At 40.8% G+C, this 17,300-nt stretch overlaps 1 protein-coding gene across 2 annotated transcripts in view; it reads right to left on the bottom strand.

The window, feature by feature from the left end:
• Positions 1 to 17,300, bottom strand: part of cpne5a (copine Va) — a 60,075-nt gene that overhangs the window by 29,472 nt on the left and 13,303 nt on the right. Inside the window, exons 3-8 of one of the 2 annotated variants that reach the window (XM_037275140.1) lie at positions 9,631 to 9,671; positions 9,372 to 9,418; positions 5,945 to 6,048; positions 4,049 to 4,088; positions 3,115 to 3,129; positions 2,880 to 2,956 (exon numbers count right to left, since the gene is read on the bottom strand). In XM_037275140.1, the coding sequence (XP_037131035.1) occupies positions 2,880 to 2,956; positions 3,115 to 3,129; positions 4,049 to 4,088; positions 5,945 to 6,048; positions 9,372 to 9,418; positions 9,631 to 9,671 (324 nt within the window). The remainder of the gene's footprint in view (positions 1 to 2,879; positions 2,957 to 3,114; positions 3,130 to 4,048; positions 4,089 to 5,944; positions 6,049 to 9,371; positions 9,419 to 9,630; positions 9,672 to 17,300) is intronic. The other variant, XM_037275141.1, reaches the window with a different exon arrangement.

Genomic DNA, 17,300 nt, shown 5'->3' with positions numbered 1-17,300 from the left:
AGATTGACGAGCGGCAAGAGTTCACTTAACCTCCCATGCGCGGCGGCGTTGCCGCTCGAGGGAGCTTTCATCCATCGTACTGGTGCAAACGCACAAACTATAAAAGAAGAAAACCCCCAGCTCTTCTATAAATGGCGTCATCTTCTCAAAAGAGGAAAACTTTCAATGATGGTATAGTGACAGTTTGGAATTAATTACTAATAGAATTGATCTCAGTGGCAAAATATGTAATGAAAGTCAAGGAAAAGGAAATGGAATTTCGATCTAACGTAATATAATCCGTCCTTGCGGCATCTCAATGGATGCAGTGAAATGACTTTGTGCACACGCTATTCTCAGAGGCGCTTCAATGTTACAGCGTGCCTATACAAGTTGCCGGGCCAGCGGTAAAAGGTTAATGCCGCCTGTTTAATGAACTCCATTATCTTGTAACATATGCAACCGCTTCCCACGGGCTACGCGCAACATCCCAAGCCTTTCACCTGCATCGGTCACTCATTTAGCCTTCCATTTGTTCAACCATCAACAACAATAATGCATGTCTCTCTTTAAAAGCCAATTATAAACACAGGCTTAGGACTGTCATTGCTTCGATTGTCCTAATAAATATGGATGGAAACTGCTGTTTTGAATATAATGTTTAAAGAACATTGATCGAAAAAAAAAAAAAAAAACACAGCTCCACATTCATTTTCTGTAGCACTTAAAAGTTCATAGGTGAGCTGTAGCCTATCAATTGGTTGCCTGCCAAATTGCACACAATTCAGTCAATCTAATGTTCAAACCCCAGGAGGATGAATAATTTCGGGCTTGACTGGAACATACATTTTTCAAATTTGTTTGCGTATGCAGCGAAAACCCACTCAACCATAAACAGAATATAAACTTCATACCAAGTTCTAATCTAACTGAAACTGCATTTTCTGTTAATAAACCTAACTAACTACTATATATTTAAAAAATGTCAATAGTTTCATTTTCGTCCTTGTCAATTAATTTTTTACAAGCTTTCAGGGTTAATTTTTAACATATTTAATATGGCATTACTATAAAGTCGTACAAAAGAAAGAAGTTTGAACAGTTGTGTTCGGAATTGCACTTTAATCTACTATAAAAATCCAAAACTAATACTGAAACTAACCAATGCTCAAATGGAGAGACCAAAGGCGCATGGTGGATCGGCGAGAAAACTAAAATACAGGTTAGAGGATGTGGATTTGGAGAGCACATTGAGTGGTCCAGGAAAGTGGCTATAAGGAAGGAGGGTAGATGAGAGGTGAAGTGTGTAAAATTGGAGGAAAAGGAACCTCAGAAAGCAACGTGCCTTGAGGAGGGCTTCTTTAAAAGCATAGCTAACACCTTTCCTTTCTACTTGCATTCCTCGAGTCCCAGTTTCAGAACCGTTGGCTGCATGACAAGGAAATGGAGCCGCGCCATTATTTATTAACAAATATTGGGTCTTAGATCTTCCCAACGGAAAGGACTGAATGGAAACCTATCAACAACTCTATCTGAAATACCATCACCAGCTGCCGCTGCCAAGTGAGATGTTGCATCGGTTGAGTAGCAGAATCAATACCGTTGACGTGTTCGCGGCCCAAGGCTTGCTGCTTCTCATCTTGTTATCAGCACCAAAGGGCACTTACGCTAGCACTTGCAGTACCATCGCCGTATTTTCTTGTGTGAAGAAGGAAAAAATGTGTGGAGAAGTGTTAAATCTAAATATTAGGCCTGCCTGTCTGTCTGTCTGTCTGTCTGTCTGCCTGCCCATCTATCCATCTGTCTAGCCTCTGAAGACAATCACACCTGACATGTAAACACAAGCACATTTTACAACATTTCACAACTGACGTCTAAATACAATGACAACAGAACTGTGAAGGTAGTTACACTTGAATACAATCACATTTGGACCTTGAAAAGAATCACATCGTACCCGACGGCAAGACAATTACACCGGAGGTGACAACAATCACACTTGTCATGTAAGGAAAATTACACCTGAAGTGAAAAGTTGGCACCTGACATAAACAATCACACGTGATGTGTAAAGACAATTGCACCTGACTTGTTAAAACAATCGGGTCTGAAATGTAAACACAATCACAACTGACTTGTGAATCGCACCAGATTAGGACAATACAGAACAAATCAATTGTTGCTCCCCTCCCTTTAAATTGGTAAAAAAAAAAAATCTCATATTCCCATACCAACCCAATGAAAGTAAGCATTTTTAAACCACGAAAAAAAAAAACAGCTTGAGTCTGACAGGATTTGAAATCTAATTTTCCCACTAGATTGCGTTGCTAATGACAGTCATTTCTTTGAGGAAGCCCTCGGTTGTGTTCAATTAGCCGCCTCCTTTGGTGAGCACATGGTCTTATGGTTCAGGCTGATGTAGTCACAGATGGCTCTATCCAGTTGACATATGGATCATCGCCTTGATTACGTTGTGACGAGTGACATCAAGAGGAAATAACGCGGCACATATGAATGAGCTTTGAGCTTCTCCCATTCCAAAAAAAATTGGAAAGCTTCTTGAGCAGGGGTGTTAAACTTATTTTGATCGTGGGCCACATCGTAGGATTTCCCTCAGAGGGCCGTTATGTCTTACATGCAGAATTGCCACCTGCGTTTGTTATGTATACAAATGCTTCTAAAAGCCGTTAAATTAAATAAAAACTCATTTGAGAGTGCATTTTCTGCCAGAATTAAAACCAACATATCTATTTAGCAAGAACTGTGTATTTGACAATGTATTTCCTTCATGGTGCCAAATGAAATAATTCTCATTAAGGTCAGATTTGGCACCTTGAGACCTTGAGTGCTTAAACGGCGGTACTGTTTGTTGGAAATGAGGCAAAATAGGACAGACGTACCTGAGAGACTTCTCCAGGCGACTCGCGGGAGAGCCCACGATCTCCCCCAGTGTGCAGTACACCTGTCCCAGGAAGTCCTGCCATGAGGGGGACAGTAAGAGCCACGGAGACACGGCGCAGGTTCGGGCAAAGGGACGGGCGGCATGTTCAGGCGGGAATGACAAAGAAAGTAATTGAGCATCATTAAAAGCATTGCACAATCGGAATTGAGAGGACATCTGAGGCAGACACGTACGTTAAAGTCGGCCGGCTTTTTCCCAATTGCGGAGAAGGAGGAGGAGGAAGAGGAGAAGGAGGAGGAAGAGAAAGAAGGAAATCAAGAAAGCAAAAGAGAGAAAGAGAGAGAGAGACCGGGCAGCAGTAGCAATGACACAAGAGAGCAGAAAGCACACGCTACTCAAATCATCATCAAGCAAGATGGAGAGCAAAAAGGGGTCGATTTGGGTAAGATTGGGTGGGCATGATGGTGAGGGCGGAATGGGAAGGAGGATGAAATGACAAGAGTCGTGCTGGAAAGGGTTTTAGAAGCCATCTGCTTCTGCAGCACACAGCATAACTTCACAATAGAAAATGAAAAAGAAACACAGATGCAGGAATGTTTGGTCGTATGCAAATTTCGTTCAGAATACACATTTGGTAGCTGAGTAGGTAGAAAGAGAAGTTGTTAATGTTAGTTAGTTGAAGTAGATGGGCAGGTTGGTAACTAGGATTACTATATTCAAATATATATTTATCATTAATTAGAAAATAAATCACAGTCTTTTTTGTTGTTGTTTTTCCAGAATGAAATTGGAAAGCTGATGTGCCAAAACCTTACAGCAATCATGCACAGCGCTTAGTTATCCAATTTCGAATAAAAGTGTGAAACTTCTGCATGCTTGAGTGTGTGCTGCAACCATAATGTTGATTAGTATATCTCCAGGGGAATTAAAAATATGTTTTCCACTTTGTCAGAGGTGGAATTAAAAGCAAAATAATTTTAGCACATGATGCATCATTTTCTCAAATGGAAGTTTTTAGATGGCATATACTTTGATTTGCAGACAACCAAAAGGTTCAAGACAGGCGCATATGATGAAAAAAGCAAAAAAAAAAAGCATGATGAATCGCACTGAGGGTCTACGACGTGCACTTAAGATCCTGCTCCACAGACACGGAGCTTTACTTACATGCTTGGCCAGATCGGGACTTCTAGAATCAATATCAAACCTGAAAACACAAAGAAAGCACTTTAGCATGTTAGAGTGCTCCACTTCCCAACAATAGCACAGATGAGCTACGTAGAAAAGGTTGAGTAAGCCAGACAACTGTGCAGCCGCACACCAATCAGAAATGTATCTTTTTTTTTTTATGGGCAACTTTTGGAAAAGTCATCAAGCTACATATGTATATATTTTATTTATTGCTGTCTAATGACCCAAATTTGACCCATACAGTAAGTATGGCACCTGGGAACTCATTCAAATCATGCTTAAAGAAAATGTGGAATTTGTCTCCTTTGAAGAAAAAAAGAATCTAAATCCTGTGTAAACGAGGCTTTAAGTCGCATGCGTCTGCCAGTCAACTTAAAAGTAATTAAACTCCAGAAGGCCTTGGTTTCCTTCTCCCCATCCTCCTCCCGTGATAAAAGAGAGATGTAAATGAGTCCCTCTAATTGCAAAGGGAGAGACTCCCTGCTGTCTACACTTCCATCACGATAGCATGCAAATGAAGAGAACCAAACTCTCAGGAGATGTCCACGAGGGAAATGGCGCTTATGATAAAGCAAAACAAAGCAGTCTTTTTAACATCTCTGAGTTTCAGGAGAAATGTGGAGTGCTCAGTCCAACGTCCGGCAATTGATTTTTGCATCTCTCAAAATGAAAGTGCACCTCGCTGACCTGCTCATTGGGATAAAGGATCTCTAAATGACGCTGTGCACCTCTAAGTGACACATTGGCTTTGGATTCAACACCAGTCATGTTCTGTTTCAGACACAGATTTATGATATTGACAATACTATCATCAATATGTACATTTTTTTTACTGTCACAGTATTATCGCAAACGGACTGAGTACCTTGGCAAATGGACCTTTGCAGCCCTCGTGTGTGTGTGTGTGTGTGTGTGTGTGTGTGTGTGTGTGTGTGTGTGTGTGTGTGTGTGTGTGTGTGTGTGTGTGTGTGTGTGTGTGTGTGTGTGTGTGCATGCAAAAGGGCCCCGCACATGGGATCTTGCCAAGTTTTATAAGACTTGCTTTACTTTGACAGCGGGGGGGGGGTGGGAGATTAAGGATAAAAGTTGATATGAAATATGTATCACTCATAGCGGTCCATTGAGACTCAGTGCCAATGAATAATTCCTCAGGAGAGGAGCGAGACGAGGAGAAAATGAGAGTCAGGTTAAAGGACGAGCGAATAAGGACATGGGTGTATATTTAATGTCTCCTCAGCATGAGAAGCAGATTTGCGAGGCACAATTTTAACTGCAAATTATATGAAATTAACCTGACGTGTTAGGATAGCAAATGATGTACGCACTGCAGAGACAAGTTCCCGAATGAACAGGAAGATTTCTTGTGTGCTGCCACATTGCCTTTCCCCAGTCTAATGTTGGCAGTACAGACACTCATTAGCACTGACAATGCTCATCTTAATCAAGTCTACCACCTGAGACAGATTAGGTTGCGGACTTTTTTTTCCCTCTTGCATGCGTCTTAATAAAAGCCCTCTATAAAGTCAAGCAAAAATGTCGGGGGCATCAAACGTCATGTGAAATTTATTTGAGGTTAAACAGAGGCGCATATAGTGGATATATTCTAATTCATCTTTTTTTTTCTTCATGCCTCTAACCTGACTAGATTGTTATTATTGAAACACATCTTGAATATTGAAATGTCTCTTACGTGACTCATTTATAAAAAATGGATGGATAGTGACTCCCTTTTGAGTTGTTGGCTGTGAGCATGAGCGAGTAAGCTATATGGAGTATGTGGTAGGAAAGATTTGAAGCAGCTCTCACATGTGGATCACGCACAAGTCGGCCTCAGTGTGTCCTCCGAGCAGCTCATCAAAGTGGATAACTTACACGTCAAAGCGCAGGTTCTGCTTCTCTTCGAAGAAATAGTCCAGGATGTATTTCCTGACAAAGTCTGGGTTCAGTGTGTTGTCTATCACCTCCGTTCTCCCAAACTGTGTCAAAACATGGAGAGATGGCAAGATGAGTTTATTGCAATGATTCTATCACAACATCATGTCTATAAAAATGAAGCGGGAAACATTATTATTCATACAAATATGATAATAATAATAATAATAATAAATGAATCTATAAAATATATATTGCAAGCATTGTATTTACTACATATTGTGTACATACAATTCTGCTGAACTTAGTTTAATGAATTTATGCACCACATTTGAACAACAGATGACCAAAGTTCCCAGTACTTGGTTTGTCAAAACAAAGTATGGACAGCCACTTGTCTCTATTGTGAGTTTGTCTTGTGTGAGAAGACTCAATTTATAAAATGGCGGTTTAGTGTCGGCAGAACACTGACATTCACATAATATTCAAATTTTTTTACCTGTCGTGTTTAACAGTCCGGTGGATCTGTTATCTAGTCCATTATATATTATGAGATTATTATACTCCCATTTCCTTTGTGCTTGGATGAATATTCATTAAGACTAACATTACATCGGTATTAAATTTTATCAATTTATGCAGTGGGAAGGCAGTGCTACAAATTGTGAGACGGAAACATAACCAGAGGTTAATAGGACAGGACAGCACATGACAAGAAAGAAATGGGAAGCAAAACATTCTTACACACTGTGTGGAAGATATGCAGTGTGTAGCAAACAGAACAGGAGTGGAGCGGTGACCCTGGCAGTGGGATTTGAGTGCAACTAAACGGACAGTCCAGGAAGATAAAGTGATCACATAAACCGGGTGTCATTAGCGAGCAATTCCACACCAAGAGAATAAATCTCCTTGCCATGTGTCTTGGGAGACAGCTAGTAGATCAACATAGGCTCGTGACTCGTCAGAGTTCAACTCATCTGAAAATGTCCGTCCATCCATCCATCCATCCATCCATCCGTCAATCCATCACTCGTAATCAAAAATGTAGTCTATAGCAAGACCTCCCTGTATCGCAGTATGGGTCTTCAGGAATTCATCAACTGAGATTGCATTAGCAATACTGAATAATTGCACAATCATGCTGCAGAAAAAAAGAAAAAAGCTAAAGGAAAACACGTCACAGTGTCACTCTAATTACCTTGATTCAATTATTTGCGCCCTCACCCACTTTGATACAAGACTCAGTGGATCGGACATACGTTCTGCTGTTACGACAGCATCTGAGATGTTACGCATCGTAACTGCTACATGCTATTCTCGGAGTGAGAGAAATAAATGAGGTTTCACTCCAAGTGACACTACACTCCAACCAGCAGCCATCATCAGCAACGAATGTGAAATCAGGAGAAATCAGCAGCAGCAGCAGACTAAGCAGACATGTGGCGCTGCTCACTCTTTGTCCTGTCTTCTTCCTTCTTTCAGAACTGGCATGTTGATTCATTTTCCAGCACCGCTCGAACAGTCATTCCCAAGCACTGCCATGAGACATCATCAGGTGTGCCGTGGGAAATTATCCAGTATCATTTTATTTCTCTGGAAATGATCACATATGTGCAGTAAACCCCCTGCATATTTGCAATTCGCTAGTCACAATTTTCTTCTTCTGTGGAATCTTTTTGTAACACCCTAAGACACCAGAGGATGATGCCAAAGCCCTGTCTAATGGGAAAATCGTAAATGGCTTAAGTGTCAACATCTCAATTGGTTTGAGATCTTTGTATGTCGATGAGGAGCTAAGTTTAGCCTGGGTTGTAAGTGGCAGTAGCAGAGTCTTGCATCTAAGTAGCTAGCTATAAAAAGCTAATGCAAAATGGTCTGGAAATTGCTTTACTAGTTGCAAAGATGCCGGTTTCAAATCATGTATCAGTCATTCATTTATTTTGAAGGGTAATGCTAAAGTTTATTCACGGCACGGCTCAGTGGTTTACTCCACAGATAATGTGGTAATCTGTGATCATTATCTCTTCCAATAATGAATTGTGACAGGCAGAGCACGTCAATGCTCATTCATTAGATGGAAGAAGGTACAATAAAACTGTATTTGCATACTGTAAAATATTCATGCAACAGATAAATCACTGATGGCTGTGTGTATATTAGCCTTTACACACTTAGTACACTGAGCAAATTGAAATATGTGAGTCGATTGAAATAAGATTATGATACATGACCCGCGAAGCAAGCCAAACCAGACAAAGAACGGGCATAAAATTAAATCTATACATCCACTTCCACCCCAAAACCCGAGAGTCCTCAAATCTATACATGCAGTTTTGGCTGCAAACGCTTATGTTGTGTTTTCTAGGCATGACAAGTACTGAGATTAGGTCGCAGTGTTTGTCTAAACTCGGCTCTCCAGAGGATCTTAAAATTCAGTTTACCCACAAGCGTGTCAACCAGTTGGAGGGTTTGTTCCCGGGAAGAATAATTGGATCACGGCTTGGTGGTAAGCAAAAAGTACTCCAAGCAGCCCACTCGGCCTCCAGAAAAACAAAAAACACATTACACGCACCACTTCGATTTGTCACTAACTCACAGCTTGACTGTTCTGTCAGCAGCAAGAGATGGCCCAAAGGTTCTGAGATCTGGCTTATGGCTTGCACCCAATGGTGCTGAGCTACAGGTGGAATAAGATCAGTGGGAGGTGGCGGCGGAAGAGTTAAGGTTCGAGGTTCGAGTACAGGCTCTTGCCTTCTTGCGTGATACTCTGGGTTGATTACACACGCACACAATGTAGCCCAGGGAAGTAATGAGCAACATCAATAACCTTTCATCTGAGAATCTGTTGCTTGGCGGGTGTTTTTGTTTTGATTGGCAGCATAGCAAGGGAGGTCTTAGCAGGGAATTCTTTCAAATTGACAGAGAAGAGAAAGATATGGGAAAACCAATCAGACCATTTTTCAGGTTTTGATTGCCATTTGTTTTTGAAGATTTTTGCTCCGAGAAAGAACACATTAGCGTTACAAATGGAAGGATTGATTTTGCTGTTAGAGTCCACTTGCAAGTTGGGGCTGTGATTCATCCGAATGAAATAAAAGGGCTTGCATATAGATGGGTAAATTGGTGCTGACGTCCTAGAACGCATTAGCGCCACCGAGAGGACTGGAGTAGGACAGTCATTACTTGAAAGCGATCAGCTAGCCTCGTTTCATAATGTCTTGTTAGTAAACAGGCTTCAATTTGACCACTGGGTCTAATTGGGGCTCAGCGGTCAATGGCCTGGGGCTTGCATGTGAGATCGTTACGCATAGTGATTAGCAATGTAAACGCAAACATGTGCAAACACGGCGTGGGCGGTCATGTGCGTTTTATAGAGGTGACCCGTGTGAGCTGAGGGAGGCGTGGGCGGGCGGTCATGGGGTCTTACCTCTCGCCACTGTTTGCATTCCACACCTTGCGTGTACAACACCACCACTGTGGAAACAAGAGAACAGTTTCATCTCAAATGAAATATACTAAGAAGAATGCTGGCAGAAAATTGCTGACCACGTCAACGCATCAGTTAACACTTAAGACTCAGTGGTTAATTTCAAACATGGTAGGAGTCTAAAATATTAAATATGATAAATGCTTAGATGCATTGTTAAAACAAACAACAAACAGACAAATACAGAAAAAAAACTTACAGGGATCCGATTTGGAGAACGTATCTCTGTCCAAGAGATTTCTGCAAGAGAGAAGAAACAAGTCAGAATCGTTTTTAGTCCACAGGGTGACATCCTAATGCTAAAGTCATTAGCATTTTATATGACAATAATTTTCGTTACGCGTTTCCCCCCTCATGTTTTTGGTGTCAGGTGTTTGGTCCCGAATCTTTGGAAAAAGCAAGGGGATTGCTTTAAAATGATATTTTAATTAAAAAGGACTAAATATTAGGTACAGTTATAACAGGATATTATGTCATTCCCTCTCAGGGATCTCGTTAGCAACTCCACAAAAAGATATCCAGATCTCGATGAAGTCTTTTCAGATGAGCTGCACCAATAAATAAATTGCATGCAGGTCGGAACAATCTTCATCCCTCTCAGAACTGGTGAGAATTCAATGAATAGAGATGAGATTTTTGGACAGGATTGAACCAAGCAACAGCGCACCATAGGCATGCTTGTCATTCCAAATTCCTCTGCCACAGAGACGTGTGTGGGGCTAACAAAAGTGGCTTTGTGAGGTATTACATTCGGGATGACCTGACTCCTGTTGGAATATTGTCAGCTTCATTATCATGGGAGATAAGAAAAGAAAAATCCGTGACTAACTCGCTCTCTGTGTATCAGCTTAGCATCAATTGGCATCCACAGTCATTAGCACTTTAATCACGTTAGCACCAAACACAGCCACCAACTTGAAGGAACAAAACGGTCACTTTTACCACACTATTTAAAATGTCAGAATTTAAAAAAACATTTCAAACATGGACAGATCCATAAAACAATTTTATACTTTAACAATAAATAAACTGTAATAAAGTGCTGTGGACAGATGCACAGACAGACATTGATGAAAAACAGATAAAAAAATAAATATGACAGTGCAGATTATGGCTGCCGCTATTTCAGTCAAATAAGTAAGAGTGACTTGGTTGTTAAATTCATCATCACCAGGTATTTGTACGCCAACATATAGAATTCAATTTTACATCAAATTGCCCTTTAAAGAGGCATTTTAAATGGAAATTCCTTCACTTGCTCAAGGATGCTAACTGCGACTGTGGGCCTGCGGAGATAAGAATGAATAATGAAGGAGGTGTAGGAGGAGACGAATGAGGAAGAGACACCTGGTGCCACCAAAGTGAAGGTCAGCAGATGTCTCCCTGGCCATTTGTTTGGCTCTGCATTACGAGGATTCAGTAAATGGAAATACTTCAGGCAATCCCATCTAATCATGAAACATTTGCTTTGCATGATGGCAAGAATTGAAGAATTATGATTTTACTGTAATGTTGCCAGAGTAGTAAGAATGTGAGCTATAATAGTTTTAATCATTTCTGGAGGAGTGTTTTCAGGTTTTTACCTGGAATTTCCCATTTTTTTCATGGAAAATGTTAATTGAGTATTGTATTAGTGAGTTTGAAGAAATTTTGAGTTTGGAAATCCAAACTTTTGTTATGAATAAGCTATTTTCAGCTGCTGATCAGATGTTGAGTGGTTTTGCAAAATCCTTTGGGTCATATTCACAAATGCACAGCAGCAAAACAGAAGAATATCCACACAAAACAATTTACATCACAACCTCAAGTTACTTTCCTGTAGGCTTACGTGGCCAAACCCAAGAGTGTTTTATTGCAAGTCAATACTCGCATGAATTAATGAGGCCAGATGGGGAAGAGCGAGACAATATTCCACAGACAGAGATTATGATAACGTTCACTTTTCGCACGAACACTTCAATGCAATTAAATTCCTTCAGAGTTCTGCAACCATCATATTTGCATTTGACATTTTGGAGAATAGGTATATTTTTTGTCAAGCAGCTGTCAACAAATGATAATGAAGTCTGCAGCGCTCATTGAAAGTCCCAAAAATGTCACTTAGTGACTCGGATTGCCGATACGTGATTCAATCAAAACACGTTAAATACTGTTAAAGAATCCGAACATAACATCATGCGAAATGGATCAATTTTAAACAATATAAAAGAGAAATGTCAAGTAAAATCAAATTATGGGGCAATTTTTTTCCATCCAATACCATCATGTGAAGGTTTAGCCTACCCTTGGGAAATTAGATTCCATGACCACGACTATTGGGAGTGGAAAAAAAAAAAACTCAACCCTCCAGATCCCCCCCAAATGTAGTTCGTCAGTTTGTTCTGCAAAACATTTGAACATTTTAAAACGATTTACTTGTAGGTAAGGTTCATCTGCTAAACATAAGGTTAATACCACAAAACGTTCACACTTGGGGTTATGAAAAGCCAATCACGGCCATATTATGAGTTCAAACTCGCTTCCATTATTCAGATGTTAGCTGAATTAAACGACGGCCTTGAGTCGAACTGGAACCTTGGTAAATGCATATTATAATATGCATTTGAAACATCTCAACCGACTTCCGCCAGGGCTCTACTCTGCGTCCGTTTGTCCGTCCCTCCTGTTTGCTTTGATTGCTCCCAAGCTGCTCGAGGCACTGTCAGACAAAGGAGTGCCGCTCAAAGAGCGCTAAGTGAGTGGAGATGCAGTGTCTGCGCTCACTCGAAAAGAAATAAAGAGCGCCTCAGGGTGCGGGAGAAAGCTAAGTGAAGGAAAGTTGAAAATGTACACCTTCCATCGTTGTCTCTAATGTCAGACGGGAACTTTTTAACTCTGTCCAGTGCTGCTGCTGCTCCAGACTTGACCCTCCAGTCATCCTTTGTCCTTCTGGGAGCCACTGAAGCAGCGGATCATACAGGAAGTATCGCCGTGGTCGAGGCTATTGACATTTGGAAGCCATTGCTCTCCGAGAACAATTTGCAGACGATACATTAATGAAGTCTCGGGTTTCTAGGCTACTCAGTAGTATTAAATTAAACTGTTAAGCAGTCAGTCAACGTTTCGCTTGGCAGTGCCTTTGTCTTTGGTATGTCACTGCTGGCCATCACAGTAGCATACAAAGGGAGTCTGGCTGATTTACTTCACATGCTGAAGTTTAAGAAAGAAAGAAAAAAGATCTGTTGTCAGATTAAAGATGCGTCTTCATCTGCTTCTGTTTTTTTCAATTTATAGTTTCAGCTCTCCCTGTCAGTCTGTCCATCTATCTGTCTGCCTGTTCATCCATCCAAGTAGAATTTTGAAGATTGCTGCCTTCACCAGGAAACATTAAATTGTTACTTCCCCTTCGTTATATTTTATTACCTTTTATGTGCAGTAAATTTATTTCAATCCTATTTAAGCACGCATCCCTCCCATATTTAGTACAGTGTTAAGTTTAAACTGTAATTGTTAGTCACTCGCAAAAATATTAAAACATTTTTAAATAAAACCTCTCTTGATTTTGATGAACACTTAGGCCTTCTACACTACTACATATACTATATTTGCTAAGATAAGTATTTTTTTAGCGATAAAAATCTGACTGTATACACTGCAAGTTAAATAAAAAGTGTAACTTGGAGGCGTAGTTATGAAGTAATGCCTCCATGACGAAATATACAATTTAACCTTTAAGGTCGCTTGCTTTATGGGATGATATGGTTGAATGCGCCGGTGGTGGATTCATTTGCAGTGTGGACACGGATGGGTGAATATCTTCTCTGGAGGGCGTCTTAGAGTCTTCAATAACATCACAAAAAGTGGCCAGATGTGTCAGAAAAGTTACTAAATACAGTGGTGAAATTAAGAAGTTGCCACTTGGAAGCCCTCGCTTTGGTGGAAAACCCAAGCTCCGCCCCTGGTTAGAGCCCCGTCAAGATGAAGTGCTTCACCTAACCTCAACATAGTTCCTTGGCAGTCGATCAGCTTTTTTTGTTTGTTTGCATGCACAGCCAAGTTTGTACCCCATTTGCGAGTGCACACTTGCAGTATAAAATTGTATACTCTCACCCACGACAAGAAAAATCCTGCAGGCTATTGTAAACTTTTAATGGACTAAAATGTGGAAAAGGAAGCTGATTTTGTTGTTGACGGATCCGCTGACTGTAAGAAGTTCAAAGAGCCACAGAAGAAAGAGTCTTCCAATGACGTAACACTTGTAAACCTGTCAGTCATTTCACATTTCCTAAACCAGTGGGGTGTTCATAAAACACACTCTTTGGAGCCGTGGGGGCCGTCTGAGAATAGTGACAAAAGCAGCTTGAGCCAGGAGGGATCGCTTTGTTTTCACTCTTGGCTTTTTCCCAGTGCGACTGCACTGTGTTACAAATGATACAAGATGAAGCGCTGAGCACAGTGAACACTCAACAAGGGGTGTCGTTGTGCTTGCATTAGGATGATATCAAGGAATCAGCATTAGCTATTCTCATTTATAACTCCACTGTCCATGTCAAAACATTTTTTTTCTCGGATCTGCAAGGATATGTAAAGCAGTGTCCTGAAAGGTGCAATATAAATTTAGATGTATTGTGCTTATCATTCTAAACATTTATTATTATTATTAAGAACAGGCAAGCATCCACACCTATGGACATTTTAGGGATTGCACACAAATTCCACAGTGCCAAGATTCAAACCTGGATACTCTCCTCAGTGAGACAGACATGCTAACCACTACTCCACTGTGCTGACAGACCTATTAAACTTAAATGCCATTCTGTTAGCACATTCACTTGACTGAAGTCAATTAAGTCTTGCGTACTTTCTGTGTCAAATTATCTTAGCTATGTTTAAGACGTGTAAGACATTCGTCATAGCTGGGAACAGGAAGTACAGAGCGGTGCAAAAAATGGTTGCTCCGCCCTTAGGGAGCGTCAATCAGAAGGCCTGGATTCTGCTCCTGACGGCGGTCACGTCCAAGGTAATGACCCCCTCGGGAGCAGATTGATTGTGTTAGTTACCCGCCACCCTCCCTCCTCCCGGCAATGGAATGTATTGATTGGATGCTGCACTGCTCCAATCAATCAGTCACGCTGACTGAATGGTTTGACTTTAAAGCGCAATGTTTCCAAGCCTGTACTGAACTATCATCTGAAGTCACATGGCACACAACCAAACAGAAATGTCACACAAAGTATCCATATTAGAAGCACAGTAATGAAATAAATAAATACATAAGTACGTACATACATAACAGAACAGGGAGCTAGTGCAACGTATTGCATGTTTGGGGGCATGTTACAACTCCTTGGGTGTTACGGCACACGTACTTGCCTCACTTCAATTCATCCAACAATTTCGTAGCAGAAAGTATGTAGTCTACGCAGAGCATAAAAATGAGCGCGTTGTCGTTTTTGAGCAGGGTCAATTGCCTAGTTTAGCATTTTTTGTGAATTTGGTAGCAATGGCTCACTGGGTGTACCTGCTGTAAATTTGATTACAAAAATACATTTTAGATTAGCTAAAGGGAGGTCTACTGTGTAGCGCAACCAGTGTAATGTGATTTGGGGGCATTTCATTGTGGCACAGGCAGACAAATTTGGCACACCCCAAACAAGTGAAATCAATTCATTGAACAAATTAAAATCATAATCTTAAAAATGTTCATATTTATAAAATTATTTTATTTATTAATAGTTTCATCCATGAATCCAAGTGAGTATATTTCTTTATCCACAATGTCAAGCACGCCGCCCTGATTTTAATGCAAATGAGGGATGGCTCCACAATTGGTTCATCTCACGTACATCCCGTTATGCCCAATTTTCTAAGTGTCCTCGAGCAAAATGCTGAACCCTGAATTGCTCCTGATGCTGCGTCTTTAATGGGTGAAACCAGGTGACGGTGTTGAAGCTCTTTTAGTACCTTCAAGGTAGAAAAGCGCTATCTATACAAGTGAAAGGCCATTCACCATAAAGCTTCAAAAACAAGTTGGAGCAATAGAAAAAGGAAAGCAGGTCATGGATAACATCACTTCAAATTCTCTACCACTCTTTAATTTCACCACATCTTAGCTACTGTTCAGACATATGGGGCAACAACTACTAAACTTCAATAGAACCTCGATATATTCTACAGATGTAAGCCACCGGGATCATCACAACTTTCACTTTGGGGTGCCTTCTGCAACTTCGCATCAACGCAGATTGCAAACTTGGCAGTCCAGTCTGGCTCGTCACACATCATGTGACCCGTTCCCCCACCTTAGGAGAACAGACTGTAGGATCAGCTGTGTGAAGTCATTGTATCAACTTGGCGCAAAACCAAGCAGGGAGACGATCCAGGCTATGATCACTGGCTGACCCTGGAGCCAAACCAATCAGAACTTTTGACGCGGAGCCATATGCCGTAACGCGGATACATATTTGCTTTGATAAGACCCTTGTCTGACGCCCACCCTCCCGTCACACTTTTTTTCTTCTTCAAAGTGTCTCGCAGTAATATTGGTGGATAATATAAGAGCGCCTGCAGGGCTGCACGCCACTATTCAATTCCAAGTGCTCGATAATCTGGGAGTTTCGGGCTGACGAAATAAATTAGACAGAATTGTGAGGCGTCTGAACCACCCTTGCTTCTTTTGTCTCTAAATACTCATTGACAGTCTGCATTCAGACTATGGTGTCTTTTATTATTTGAATCAATTATTTACCTTTTAGTGGGTCTCAATATGCCTGAGAACCAGATGAGTATATTTTAGCGTAGATTAATTTTTCATAAATAACCAAGCAGAGCCCCCTTGAACGAAAAAAAGAAGCCCTCAACTCCAGTTTTACTGATCAACACAAATCTGGGTTGACATGTCAATGACATACAATAACAGGACACACAAAAAAACTCAAGAACCCATGCCGAACATTCAACAATTTTCATACTTCATATTCATCATTCTTAGCAGAGGCCAAGGAAGTGTGGACCCTCGCATACACCACCCATAGATTTGTGAATTTATTACTTTTTCTCTCAATATCTTTTTAATATTATTTATTTTGCTTTCCTATTTCCTCACTGATATTGTTGTATTCTCTGTCTATATGTGTTACTGCACCTTTTGTGCTCAAATAGCCATTATAAAATTGGGACACAGATGTTATTTGTAAGCCTATCATGGTGGGGTCCGGTTAACTAAGCTAAACTGACAGTATTGATTTAAAAGCTAGTAGATTTAAATACACAGTCTGTAATTGTCTTTGTTTTATGTTTTGTTTTACAGTTAACTTTAACTGAACGTGGTCTTAAAGCCTCTTTCCTACCAAACTGCTGCTTGGTGTAAATTGAATTGAGGTTTGCTCGCAAATCCAACCAATAAAAACATCCGAATAATGGCTCGTATCTTGAAAAGATCTCATGGCACCACGGTAGTGTGCGGGCGCGGGTTTTGCAGTGTCTTGCATTGCTCCCCAGAGGTCTGACCTGTGTGGAAATGAGCTGCTGCGCTGGAGTCTGAATCAGACAATCTCACACAGCTCACAGGCAGCAGAAATTATTTTTCTATCCTGGAAAAGTGTTGCCAGAAGCAAGTCTTTGTTTGGAGAGTCGTTAATGACAAACAAGGGAGCTGCAGACCTACAGCGCCTGGAGCCATCAACACAGATCACAAGTTTATGTATGATGGGGGGCAGGGGGGGGATTGATGACACATAAATGTGCATCAGAAGGGTCCAGCTGCTGCTCACCACCAGGTTTGTGCAAAATCTACGGCAACTGACATTTTCTTTGAGTTATTGTTACTGTATATGACAACATTAATTTCTTTCAACACTACTTTAGCATGAGTGACGCAGCGAAGAAAGG

Source organism: Syngnathus acus, chromosome 2, assembly GCF_901709675.1.
Source record: "Syngnathus acus chromosome 2, fSynAcu1.2, whole genome shotgun sequence".
NCBI classification, from domain to species: Eukaryota; Metazoa; Chordata; class Actinopteri; order Syngnathiformes; family Syngnathidae; genus Syngnathus; species Syngnathus acus.
The sequence above is the reverse complement of the archived record's forward strand: the minus strand, read 5'-3'. Positions and strand labels throughout refer to the sequence as shown.